At 42.9% G+C, this 14,798-nt stretch overlaps 1 protein-coding gene across 1 annotated transcript in view; it reads left to right on the top strand.

Moving 5' to 3' along the window:
• Positions 1–428: 428 nt before the first annotated feature.
• The window catches only part of LOC138356760 (piggyBac transposable element-derived protein 4-like), a 42,788-nt gene continuing 28,418 nt past the window's right edge, over positions 429–14,798 (top strand). Inside the window, exon 1 of the mRNA XM_069313083.1 lies at positions 429–1,831. Coding sequence (XP_069169184.1) covers positions 429–1,831 — 1,403 coding nt within the window. The remainder of the gene's footprint in view (positions 1,832–14,798) is intronic.

Genomic DNA, 14,798 nt, shown 5'->3' with positions numbered 1-14,798 from the left:
AGCGCTGTGAGCCCACGCTACATGCGCCAGCCTTGATGGTTCACTAAGTACTGAGGACCTCACACCCAGGAATGTGGCTCACAATTTTTTTTTTAACACTTTCGCACAGCGGTGGCGCCAGACATCGTCACCAATTTTTCTCTCGTGTCTGCGTAAGGGACGCGGTCCCAAGTCTCGAGAAAAAATATTTGTATAAATTCCATTTTCTATCCGATCTACTTAGGGATACTTTTAAAATGCGAGCCAAGAAATTCCCGTTCTCCCAAATAGGCCACATGGCACCTCAGCCTACGCGGTCACGTGGTCGGCCTATTGTTTTGTTGTCACGAGAAGTGCCCGCACCGGTCTCCCCTCGCGTGCCAAACTTGACCCCTTTTACGCATTTATTTCTGTTCTCGTGTGTTTCTAACCCATTCAATACGTTTACCATGGATCCTGGACAAGGCACAAGCAGTGGTACGCAAAAAGGAGCCAAGAAATCTGACAAAGAAGACCCAATAACTTTGATTTATAAGAAGTATCGTGGGGTCAAGCTCACCCTCTCCAAGATTCCTGGCCTTGTTGAGGTATTATCGGACGCAGAAGATGCTGATATTGAGGGTGATGAACCTGAATGTGATATTCTATGTGACCTTTCCTCAAGTGAGCAGGATAGTTTTACGGAGAGTGAGGATGAGAGTGAGGTAGAAGCACCAGCCCCGCCACGCGGAAAGCGAACACGTCCAGTACCAAGAGGGCCTAAGGTAGGTGATGCCTTGAGTCGTAGCAACACTCCTCCCATCGTTGATGATTTTACTGCAAACCCAGGCCTAACAATCCCCAAACCAACGACTGCATTACAATTCGTACAAATATTTTTTACGAGAGCGTTGGTAGAATATCTTACCTTTGAAACTAATTTGTATGCCTCACACATCATACATCTGGTTTCTGAAACCTCAAGGAATCAGTGGAAACCAGTGTCTGTAAAAGAAATGGCCAGATATTTGGGCCTCTGCCAACTAATGGGGATAATCAAGCTCCCTACAATGAGGATGTACTGGCAAACAAATAAGCTGTGGCATGCTCGATTCTTCAACGTGTTTATGTCGTCTAGGCAGTTCCAACGTATTGCCAAGTTCTTTCACGCGTATAACAACAAAGCAGTTCCCGAGAACAATAGTAACCGGTTGATAAAAGTGCGACCATTGATGGCATATTTTACCAAGAAATTTGCAGAGGTTCCAAAGAAAGAATTGAGTCTGGATGAAGGGACGATGCCATGGCGTGGCCGCCTCTCTTTCAAGGTCTACAATCCAAACAAACCAGACATATATGGTATAAAATTGTATATGTTGGCCGAAGGTACATCTGGCTACATATATGATTTTGACGTATATTCTGGCATTGGAAAAACCACAGTGGAAACCGTCATGGGGTTGATTGAGCCCCTAGTAAACAAGGGTTATCATCTCTACATGGATAACTACTACAACTCCGTTACCCTGACAGAGAAGTTACGTGAAGTTGGTGTTTACACATGTGGCACACTTAGACTGCAACGTGGCGCACGCAAGGATCTGCAACAACAGGCAAAGGGTAAACTTGCAAGTGATACCACCCTACACAGGCGCAAGGATAATACATTTGTTATAGTATGGAAGGATAAGCGCATCGTCTCACTCATCACCAATCTGCACAATGCAGACACTACTGAGATACAGCGTAGGAAACGCATTTGTAAACGTGACAGAACTACTGGACTCGAACTGGCGACAGTGAACAAACTGAAGGCCATATGTGATTATAATCCGTTCATGAAAGGTGTTGATCATTTCGATCAAATGGTCAAGTATTATGAGTTTGCAAGAAAAACCCACAAATGGGCCATATATATATATATATATATATATATATATATATATATATATATATATATATATATATATATATATATATATATATATATATATATATATATATATATATATATATATATATATGTCGTACCTAGTAGCCAGAACTCACTTTTCAGCCTACAATGCAAGGCCCGATTTGCCTAATAAGCCAAGTTTTCCTGAATTAATATATTTTCTCTAATTTTTTTCTTATGAAATGATAAAGCAACCCATTTCATTATGTAAGAGGTCAATTTTTTTTTATTGGAGTTAAAATTAACGTAGATATATGACTGAACCTAACCAACCCTACCTAACCTAACCTAACCTATCTTTATAGGTTAGGTTAGGTTTGGTAGCCGAAAAAGTTAGGTTAGGTTAGGTTAGGTAGGTTAGGTAGTCGAAAAGCAATTAATTCATGAAAACTTGGCTTATTAGGCAAATCGGGCCTTGCATAGTAGGCTCAGAAGTGAGTTCTGGCTACTAGGTACGACATATATATATATATATATATATATATATATATATATATATATATATATATATATATATATATATATATATATATATATATATATATATATATATATATATATGTCGTACCTAGTAGCCAGAACACACTTCTCAGCCTACTATGCAAGGCCCGATTTGCCTAATAAGCCAAGTTTTCATGAAATAATATGTTTTCTCTAATTTTTTCTTATGAAATGATAAAGCTACCCATTTCATTATGTATGACGTCAATTTTTTTTTATTGGAGTTAAAATTAACGTAGATATATGACCGAACCTAACCGACCCTACCTAACCTAACCTAACCTATCTTTATAGGTTAGGTTAGGTTAGGTAGCCGAAAAAGTTAGGTTAGGTTAGGTTAGGTAGGTTAGGTAGTCGAAAAACAATTAATTCATAAAAACTTGGCTTATTAGGCAAATCGGGCCTCGTATAGTAGGCAGACAAGTGCGTTCTGGCTACTAGGTACGACATATATATATATATATATATATATATATATATATATATATATATATATATATATATATATATATATATATATATATATATATATATATATATATATATGTCGTACCTAGTAGCCAGAATGCACTTCTCGGTCTATTATGCAAGGCCCGATTTGCCTAATAAGCCAAGTTTTCCTGAATTAATATATTTTCTCTATTTTTTTCTTATTTTACACAGGTACCTGATGTCAGACATCTGCAGGAGGTGAAAGAGGCATTTGAGCAGAATTCTGTGTTGTGTTTCACTTACGAGATGCAGAAGGATGGGAAGCTGCCCTTTCTAGATGTAACAGTCATGAAAAGGAGCAGAGGTTTCCACACTGCAGTCTACACTAAGGAAACAAACATAGGAATGTGCCTAAATGCCAACAGTGACTGCCCAGACAGGTACAAGAGGAGTGTTGTTAACGCTTATGTCGACCGTGGTCTCAGCCACAGCTATGGATGGAAGCAAGTCGACGAAGAACTCTGTAGGGTAAGGCAGGTCCTAGTCAACAACGGCTTCTCCAATGGTTTCGTTGAAGACATCATAAGAAGGAAAGTGAAACGCCATGCAACCTCTGAAGAAACAACTAACACAACACCTATACCCCTTATTAGACTATTTTACAGGAACTTCTTTTCCACAGCACATAAAACGGAGGAAAGGGTCCTGAAAGATATTGTTAATAGAAACGTTATCCCTACAGACAAAAATCAGTAGATACAACTGACGATTTACTATAAAACCAAGAAAACGGCCAGCCTACTCATGAGAAACTCTCCAGACACAAAGCAGAACGCTTTAAAAGAGACCTGCGTCGTCTATGCCTTCAAATGCCCTCTTGGGGACTGTAAGCCTCAAAAAACTCAGTATATAGGCAAGACAACAACATCTCTTTCCAAGTGATTAACGATGCATAAGCAACAGGGCTCCATTAAGGAACATATAATCTCTTCCCACAACCAAACCTTCACCAGAGAAATCTTAGCAAACAGCACAGAAATCTTCGATAGATACAGCGATAGCAGGCGGCTTGACATCTGCGAGGCACTACACATCAAGAAGTCAACACCAGCAATCAACAGCCAATTAATGCACAACTATATTCTACCCACTTCAAGACTCCGCTCCAATATAGAAGCATCACGAAATATGGGCCAATAGGCCCTCTGCAATTACTTCCATTCTTACCTTCAATACCCATTGTTCCGTGTTCTATCCTGTGTTGAAAGTTTTGTTCTCTTCATCCAAAACTGTTGTAACATATCACCTCACCCAAAATGCGGGTATAAAAGGAAAAATGAAAGCTGTTTAAATCATAGCATAGTAAGAACTCTGTTTAGTGTTTGCAGGTAATAGTTGTGTGTGTGTGTACTAAAAGTCTTTGAAAATGTATTAAGTTATTACGAAACGCGTTCAAGTGTCGCGTCAGACTAGAAATAAAAATGAATTTTGGAGAATTGATTTTCAATTACCATCAACAGTGAAAAGAAACATAAGAAAGATCGAGAAAATTCGTGTTAGAATTATTAATCTTACTTTTTCGGTCATATTTAATAATATATGTCTACAGGAAAGACTGCTACCAAAATATACTAATATATTATATATTAGTATATTATCATATATATATATATATATATATATATATATATATATATATATATATATATATGAATGTATGTATGTATGTATGTGTATGTGTGTGTAGCTATCCATATAAAAATGATATATTTTATATATATTTTTTGAGGAACACAAATTTGTGTTCCTCACGTGTTGCCCCAAAGAATGAGGTGATTTGGTGAAATGCTATGCCCAAGATTACCATCCGAGTTGCCGGCGGGGAAGTGGTTCAAATAGCTTCGGCTATCACTTCCTTTTGTCCGGCCGTGATGGTCAAGCGGATTAAGGCGCCCTGTAGTTACCAGTTTCGATGCTCCTGGGAGTATGGGTTCGAGTCACTTCTGGGGTGTGAGTTTTCAGTCATATATATATATATATCGTGCGCTGCCACACTGGCCAGTACCTTCCTCCATTACAGCTCACGTGAAAGCGGTGGTGCTGCTTCTTTCAGGGAATCGCAGAAAATTATTAAATACAGAGGTCTAGCACACTGCTACAGCTTTGTTCCGATCGGCTCGGAGACCCTCGGTTCGTGGGGAAAATGTGCATTGAAGTTCCTGAAGGAATTGGGGGACAAATTGATCAGCGCTACAAAAGACCAGAGAGCAAAAAGTTTCTTGTTCCAGCGCCTCAGTGTTGCGATTCAGAGGGGAAATGCCTGCTGCGTCTTGGGCACTAGTCCAACTTCAGAGGAATTCGAAGAAGTGTTTGACCTGCAACAATGATCGAACCCGTCTGTGACATTCATCAATGTTTCCCATTGTTGTGTTTTTCAAGAGATCCATAACCTTTAAGCACCTTTTTGCATTATTATTTTTGTATCAACCCATGTATATCTTGTAACCATCAAATGCATAATAAAGCACAAAATATAAAAAAGGAAGGGGGTGGTAGGAGAAAAGCACACAGAAACTGTATTGGAGGGGATCTAAACATTCCCTCTAATGCATTATGCGTGGTTTCCTCCGAGGCTATGGGTCCCCCCTTCTTCCAGCTAGAGGTGGTACTCCCTTCTATAATTTTAATATATATATATATATATATATATATATATATATATATATATATATATATATATATATATATATATATATATATGTCGTACCTAGTAGCCAGAACGCACTTCTCAGCCTACTATGCAAGGCCCGATTTGCCTAATAAGCCAAGTTTTCCTGAATTAATATATTTTCTCTAATTTTTTTCTTATGAAATGATAAAGCTACCCATTTCATTATGTATGAGGTCAATTTTTTTTTATTGGAGTTAAAATAAACGTAGATATATGACCGAACCTAACCAACCCTACCTAACCTAACCTAACCTATCTTTATAGGTTAGGTTAGGTAGCCGAAAAAGTTAGGTTAGGTTAGGTTAGGTAGGTTAGGTAGTCGAAAAACAATTAATTCATGAAAACTTGGCTTATTAGGCAAATCGGGCCTTGCATAGTAGGCTGAGAAGTGCGTTCTGGCTACTAGGTAGTAGGCATCCTTCAGTCTCGGGAGACTATGGAGTTGCGCCCTAGTTGTCAATGCTGGTGCAGCGTCTGGTGTGACTGATGAGGCCAATCCGAGAGTGGCAGTCCTTCCCACACCGAGCACAAACGAAGTCCGATTCTGGTCTGTCTTCCTGGTTACCGGCTTTCCTTCTCTGTCTCTTTGCCTCCGATTCCTTGGCAAGTGACTCCTCGAACTTGGAGAGACCTCGTTGAACAGACTGCCTCCAGGCTGAACGGTCTGCAGCCAGTGTCTCCCATATAGTAAGATCGACGTCCATGGCTTTCAGGTCCCTTTTGCATACGTCTTTGTACCGTAGCTGGGGCTTGCCTACTGGACGCTTTCCCTGCCTCAGCTCTCCATACAGGAGATCCTTGGGGATCCTGCCGTCGCCCATTCGCACAACGTGCCCGAGCCAGCGCATTCGTCTCTGTTTCAGCATTGTGTACATGCTGGTGATTCTTGCTCTCCCCAAGACGTTGTTGTTTGTCACCTTGTCCTGCCAGGTGATGTCCAAGATGTGTCTAAGGCAGCGCATGTGGTAGGCACTCAGCCGTCTTTCCTGACGGGCGCGGAGTGTCCAAGACTCACTGCCATAAAGGAGAGTGCTCAGGACAGAGGATCTGTAAACCTGAATCTTAGTATACTCAGTTAGCCTATTGTTGGCCCACACTCTCTTTGTCAGTTTGGACATGGTAGTAGATGCCTTACCGATGCGTTTGTTTAGCTCCGTATCAAGAGAGAGGGAGTCAGAGATTGTGGAGCCCAGGTACACGAAGTCGTGAACAACTTCCAGTTTGGAATCAGAGATGCCGATGTCAGGTGGGGAGTCCACTCCTTGTCCCATGACTTGTGTTTTCTTCAGACTGATGGTGAGTCCGAAAGCCTGAGAGGCCTCGCTGAAGCGGGTTATGAGCCGTTGGAGGTCTTCAGCTGAGTGGGCAGTGACTGCTGCGTTGTCGGCAAAGAGGAAGTCGCGCAGACACCTCAGCCGAACCTTTGTCTTGGCTCTCAGCCTGGCGAGGTTAAAGAGCTTTCCATCCGACCTGGTCCGGAGGTAAATGCCTTCCGTGACAGATCCGAAGGCGTGCCGCAGCATAACTGCGAAGAAAATCCCGAATAGGGTAGGAGCCAGTACGCAGCCCTGCTTTACTCCACTTCGGATGCCAAAGGCGTCTGATGTTAGGCCATCAAAGACCACGGTGCCCCTCATGTTCTCATGGAAAGATCTGATGATGCTGAGGAGCCTGGGTGGGCATCCGATCTTGGGGAGGATCTTGAACAGGCCATCCCTGCTGACGAGGTCGAAGGCCTTCGTCAGATCTATGAAGGCTACAAAGAGTGGCTGCTTCTGTTCCCTGCATTTCTCCTGCAGTTGTCTGAGGGAAAAAACCATGTCGATGGTGGACCTGCCAGCTCTGAATCCACATTGTGATTCTGGATAAACTCTCTCTGCAAGTACTTGGAGCCTCTTCAATGCGACTCGAGCAAACAGCTTTCCAACAATACTGAGGAGGGAGATTCGACGGTAGTTGTTGCAGTCGCCCCTGTCACCTTTATTCTTATACAGTGTGACGATGTTGGCATCCCTCAAGTCCTGTGGCACCTCTCCTTCTTCCCAGCAGAGGCAGAGAATTTCGTGCAGCTCCATGAGCAGGCTACCTCTGCAGCACTTCAAGGTCTCAGCAGGAATGCCATCTTTGCCAGGAGCTTTACCAGAAGCAAGGGAGTCCAGGGCATCGCTGAGTTCTTCCAGGGTCGGTTCACTGTCGAGCTCCATTAACACAGGCAGACACTCAATGGCGCTCAGGGCATCTTCGGTGACCACATTGTCCCTGGCGTATAGCTCAGAGTAGTGCTCGACCCAGCGCTTCAGCTGCAGTGTCTGGTCCTGAATCACCTCGCAAGTGGCAGATTTCAGAGGAGCGGTCTTCCTCTGGATTGGGCCGAGGGCCTGCTTGATGCCGTCATACATTCCCCTTACATTGCCTGTATCTGCTGCAGTCTGTATCTGGGAGCAGAGCTGGAGCCAATAGTTGTTGGCACATCGCCTGGCGCTCTGCTGCACTTTGCAGCGGACGGCCCGAAGGATCTGTAAGTTGCGCTGACTTGGGCAGGCTTTGTAGGCTGCCAAGGCGTTTCTCTTCTCTTCGATTACAGGTGTCATCTCTTCCTCACTGGTTCGAGGTGAGCCTCGAACCAGTCTGCCGACCTGCTGGTCTTCTTGCCAAAGGTGGAAATGGCAGCGTTGAACACAGCGTCTCTGAAGTGCTCCAATCTTTTACAGGCAGTGACCCCAGCTGGGCCAGGGAGAGCTTCCTCGAGCACGTGTGCAAAATCTTCCACCTTGTCCTGGTTGCGGGTCTTGGTGGTGTCGATGCGAGGTCTGCCCGCCTTTTTCGAGTGATGAATCTTCTTTGGTTGCATCTTGACCCTGCTACATACCAGGGAGTGGTCGGTGTCACAGACAGCACTCTGGTAGCTACGCGTAATCTTGACGCCAGGTAGACTTGCACGCCTGGTAAGAATCAGGTCAAGCTGGTGCCAGTGCTTGGATCTGGGGTGTCTCCAAGATACTCGGTGTTGAGGCTTTGTGCCGAAGAACGTTTTGGTGACACAAAGACCATGAAGGCAGCAGAGTTCTAGCAGACGTTGCCCGTTCTCATTCATCCTTCCTATGCCGAATTGACCCAGGCAAGTGGGCCAAATGTTGTGCTCGGCACCCACTCTGGCGTTGAAGTCGCCGAGGATGAACAGTGGCTCCTTTACAGGGATTCTCGCTATGACTCTGTTGAGGTCATCGTAGAATTTTTCCTTTGCCTCTGCTGGAGAAGTCAGGGTTGGTGCATATGCACTAATTACATTGACTGGTCCTGTTTGGGAGTACAGTTGCAGAGACAGAATTCGTTCGGTTTCCCCCATCGGTGGCATAATGTGTCCCAACAGTGCATTCCTGACGGCAAATCCCACACCATGTTCTCTGGTCTCATCTGGAGGTTTTCCTTGCCAGAAGAAAGAGAAGGTCCTCTCTCTCACAGATCCTGATCCCGGGAGCCTGGTCTCTTGGAGAGCAACAATATCCATCTGCAGCTTGCTCAGCTCCCTATCGATGATTGCTGTTTTTCGGGCGTCATTGATTTCTTGCAGGTCGTCAGAGAAACCTGGTGTCAGTGTCCTGACGTTCCATGTGCCCAGCTTTAGGGCAGTTGATATTTTCTTCTTTGGTTTGGTATTGCTTGGTGCAAAGTTGTCGGGCCGCTTGTCGGTTTTCACCCTAAACCCCACGCACCCAGTGAGGTTAACGGACCGTGGCGAGGCAACACCTTATTGGCTGGGGTTTGCCCAGCTTGAGGCGGGCGGTAGCTGCCCAGTGGGGAGCGATGACCCCTCCCACCGTCGGAAGCAACCCCTGGCGTCACACTCTTCGCCAATCGAGCAGTAGACTTAAAACCGGTAGACTGTCGCTTCCCGTGTTGGTTCGACGCTGTGAGGCGAAGCTGGAGTGTCCTCTCCAGGGCGCAAAGCCTGGGTAGGTAGATATGGAGGAGAAGCTGTTACCCATGCAGCAGGTCCCCCCTCTCCACGTTGCTGAAATTATCCAATAGAGAGGCAAATGCCAATACGCATGGTTCCAGCAACGTCGCAGGAGCTGCCAGAACGAGGTCGACGTCAACAACGAACTGCCTTAGGGGCTCCAACTCCGGATTTTTCCTCGAGGTTGACTCCTGAAGCCTTCCCAAAAACAAGGGTATGGCCACAAGGCAGCGGAGGTTTAAAATCAGGGTTTTCCTTCCCCTAGATGGGCTGCCTTCCCAGGCTATCGAGTCCCATCTACCCGGAGCAGCTGGTTTTAAGGCGCCAGAGGCACGCCCTCGCCCCTTCTCCTGTCGGTAAAAGCAGTTCCGCCGGACTTAGACTAAGCCACCCGTGCAGGCCAGGAGTTGGAGTTGGTTGTCAGGTTGACTTGGTTGTATATATATATATATATATATATATATATATATATATATATATATATATATATATATATATATATATATATATATATATATATATATATATATATATATATTTCTTGATGCTTCTATATTGGAGCAGAGTCTTGAGGTGGGTAGAATATAGTTGTGCAATAATTGGCTGTTGATTGCTGGTGTTGACTTCTTGATGTGTAGTGCCTCGCAAACGTCAAGCCGCCTGCTTAAGTCATGGAAAAGGGCGGAGGTTTCCACACTGCAGTCTACACTAAGGAAACAAACATAGGAATGTGCCTAAATGCCAACAGCGACTGCCCAGACAGGTACAAGAGGAGTGTTGTTAACGCATATGTCGACCGTGCTCTCAGCCACAGCTCAGAATGGAAGCAAGTCGACGAAGAACTCTGTAGGGTAAGGCAGGTCCTAGTCAATAACGGCTTCTCCAATGGTTTCGTCGAAGACATCATAAGAAGGAAAGTGAAAAGCCATGCAACCTCTGAAGAGACAACTAACACAACACCTATACCCCCTATTAGACTATTTTACAGGAACTTCTTTTCCACAGCTCATAAAACGGAGGAAAGGGTCCTGAAAGATATTGTTAATAGAAACGTTATCCCTACAGACAAAAATCAGAGGATACAACTGACGATTTACTATAAAACCAGAAAAACGGCCAGCCTACTCATTAGAAACTCTCCAGACACAAAACAGAATGCTTTAAAAGAGACTAACGTCGTCTATGCCTTCAAATGCCCACTTGGGGACTGTAAGCTCCAAAAAACCCAGTATATAGGCAAGACAACAACATCTCTTTCTAGGCGTTTAACGATGCATAAGCAACAGGGCTCCATTAAGGAACATATAATCTCTTCCCACAACCAAACCATCGCCAGAGAAATCCTAGTAAACAACACAGAAATCATCGATAGATACAGCGATAGCAGGCGGCTTGACGTTTGCGAGGCACTACACATCAAGAAGTCAACACCAGCAATCAACAGCCAATTATTGCACAACTATATATATATATATATATATATATATATATATATATATATATATATATATATATATATATATATATATATATATATAATATATATATATATATATAGTTGTTATATAATATATATATATAATATATATATATATTATATATATATATAATATATATATATATATTATATATATATATAATATATATATATATATATATATATATATATAGAAATATATATATATATATTTCATTGAATATGACCGCATATTCTGTATTTATTATTTTCTTGTTTAGGGCTTCTATCCCTCTAACTATTTTCTTAGCATCAGGGCTTAATTGAAATAGGAGTTCTCCAAAACTCATTTTCGTACTTTTAAGGTGAAGAAAAGAAGTGATTTACTATAGAGTGTATTACACTTATTTGTATAATTTGCACGACGTTTCGAACCTCCATGGTTCATTCTCAAGTGAACAGATCTTACAATACTAGTTGATTTTATACCCGCATTAGGTCAGGTGATAATACAATGAAGGTGAAAACATGGGGGGATACATAAGGGATAAACATAGGGGCTGCAGAAGGCTTATTGGCCCATACGAGGCATCTCCTATCCAAACACAAAGATTAATCCAGTGTAATTGGCCTGTTATGTTGGACATTGTCTTCTGTGTTGGCATCGATATGTTCTTGTCTTGTCCTTACTCTCATGGTGGGTAGAGTAAAGACAAGACAAGAACATATCGATGCCAACACAGAAGACAATGTCCAACATAACAGGCCAATTACACTGGATTAATCTTTGTGTTTGGATAGGAGATGCCTCGTATGGGCCAATAAGCCTTCTGCAGCCCCTATGTTTATCCCTTATGTATCCCCCCATGTTTTCACCTTCATTGTATTATCACCTGACCTATTGCGGGTATAAAATCAACTAGTATTGTAAGATCTGTTCACTTGAGAATGAACCATGGAGGTTCGAAACGTCGTGCAAATTATACAAATAAGTGTAATACACTCTATAGTAAATCACTTCTTTTCTTCACCTTAAAAGTACGAAAATGAGTTTTGGAGAACTCCTATTTCAATTAAGCCCTGATGCTAAGAAAATAGTTAGAGGGATAGAAGCCCTAAACCAGAAAATAATAAATACAGAATATGCGGTCATATTCAATGAAACATGTTTGAAAGAAAACCTGCTGCCAGTATACACCAATATATATATATATATATATATATATATATATATATATATATATATATATTAGTATATTTTGGTAGCAGTCTTTCCTGTAGACATATATTATTAAATATGACCGAAAAAGTAAGATTAATAATTCTAACACGAATTTTCTCAATCTTTCGTACATTACGCTTCACTGTTGGAGGTAAATCAAAAATCACTTCTCCAAAATTCATTTTTATTTCTAGTCTGACGCGACACGGGCGCGTTTCGTAAAACTTATTACATTTTCAAAGACTTCACAAATACACAACTGATTAGAACTTGCGTTTCCCTGATTTTATATCTACATTTGAGTGAGGTGGGAAGGGTGATGTGGCATTAACACAAGACAGAACACTAGGAGATATTAAAAGTATCAACACAAGACAGAACAGAAACAATGGGTATTGAATAGAAGTGTTTGTAGAAAGCCTATTGGTCCATATTTCTTGATGCTTCTATATTGGAGCGGAGTCTTGAGGTGGGTAGAATATAGTTGTGCAATAATTGGCTGTTGATTGCTGGTGTTGACTTCTTGATGTGTAGTGCCTCGCAAACGTCAAGCCGCCTGCTATCGCTGTATCTATCGATGATTTCTGTGTTGTTTACTAGGATTTCTCTGGCGATGGTTTGGTTATGGGAAGAGATTATATGTTCCTTAATGGAGCCCTGTTGCTTATGCATCGTTAAACGCCTAGAAAGAGATGTTGTTGTCTTGCCTATATACTGGGTTTTTTGGAGCTTACAGTCCCCAAGTGGGCATTTGAAGGCATAGACGACGTTAGTCTCTTATCTATCGATGGACATAACATGTCCATCGATAGATAAGAAACATGTCCATGTTTCTGGACATAACATGACAGTTTATGCCCAGATTTAGGAGAGTGACTTGGTCCTCAGTGAGGTTAATTCCTGCAAGGTTCAGGAAGCCATCTCTTGGTCGTGGAATTGCCCGATCATATGTGGCATTCTTCCAAGAAAGGGAAGCCATCTCTTGGTCGTGGAATTGCCCGATCATATGTGGCATTCTTCCAAGAAAGGGAGGACCTATGGCAATTCCACGACCAAGAGATGGCTTCCTGAACCTTGCAGGAATTAACCTCACTGAGGACCAAGTCACTCTCCTAAATCTGGGCATAAACTGTCATGTTATGTCCAGACCGAGTGAAATGGCCCGGAAAGTAGAGTTGGAAATTCTGTTGGACGACATATTCGACCTCGAGACACAAAAGAAGGTCACTACCAAAGATACCTTACAAGCAGAACTTATTGCAGAAGGAGGAAAGAATCGAGGCAACTACAGAAGCACCATACTGTCCCCCGAGCGTAAAGCGGCAGCTAAAAGCCTTCGTGAGAACAAGGAGATAGTTGTCAGGAGAGGTGACAAGTCGCCAATATATGTCATTCTTAAAAAAGACGAATATCTGGCGAAAATGAACATCATACTCTCTGACCAAACTAAGTTCCAAAGGGTAACGAAGGACACTACAGCCGAATTAAAAGCAAAGGTCAACAAACTGATCGAAACTGTGAACGCCAAGAAATCCGGACTCCACCTGCCAAAGATCATTGGGGAATATAAACCTGGATATGCGTATGGAAATGTCAAGACGCACAAGCCTGGAAACCCACTTCGGCCAATCATTAGCCAGATACCCACACCCACGAACAGACTGGCGAAGCGACTCAACGGCCTGCTGACTCCTTATGTTCCTTCCGCCTTCAGCCTGAAGTCTCCAAAGGAATTTGTGGACTTACTGCGGGGCGCACGGGCCACAGGGATAAGAGCCTCGTTGGATGTAGAATCGCTGTTTACCAACGTACCTGTGGACCAGACAATCGGAATGATAGCCGACAGAGTGTATCGTGATCCAGCCTGTACTCCTCTTGACATGCCAGAAAGTATTCTGAGGAAACTACTCCAAGCTTGTACTAAAGAGGCACCCTTCTTGAGCCCGGATGGGCACATGTATAAGCAAGTAGATGGGGTCGCCATGGGTTCTCCCCTAGGTGTCCTGTTTGCAAACTTCTACATGGGTACCATCGAGCAAAAAGTCTTAGTCGACATGAACTTGAAACCGGCCATATACTGCAGGTATGTTGACGACATTTTTACACAGGTACCTGATGTCAGACATCTGCAGGAGCTGAAGGAGGCATTTGAGCAGAGTTCCGTGCTGCGTTTCACTTACGAGACGGAAAAGGATGGGAAGCTGCCTTTTCTAGATGTAACAGTCATGGAAAAGGGCGGAGGTTTCCACACTGCAGTCTACACAAAGGAAACAAACATAGGAATGTGCCTAAATGCCAACAGCGACTGCCCTGACAGGTACAAGAGGAGTGTTGTTAACGCATACGTCGACCGTGCTCTCAGCCACAGCTCAGAATGGAAGCAAGTCGACGAAGAACTCTGTAGGGTAAGGCAGGTCCTAGTCAATAACGGCTTCTCCAATGGTTTCATCGAAGACATCATAAGAAGGAAAGTGAAAAGCCATGCAACCTCCGAAGAGACAACTAACACAACACCTATACCCCCTATTAGACTATTTTACAGGAACTTCTTTTCCACAGCTCATAAAACGGAGGAAAGGGTCCTGA

Source organism: Procambarus clarkii, chromosome 74 (assembly GCF_040958095.1).
Source record: "Procambarus clarkii isolate CNS0578487 chromosome 74, FALCON_Pclarkii_2.0, whole genome shotgun sequence".
Taxonomy (NCBI): Eukaryota; Metazoa; Arthropoda; class Malacostraca; order Decapoda; family Cambaridae; genus Procambarus; species Procambarus clarkii.
Note: the sequence above shows the minus strand (reverse complement) of the source record. Positions and strands in the feature narration are given on the sequence as shown.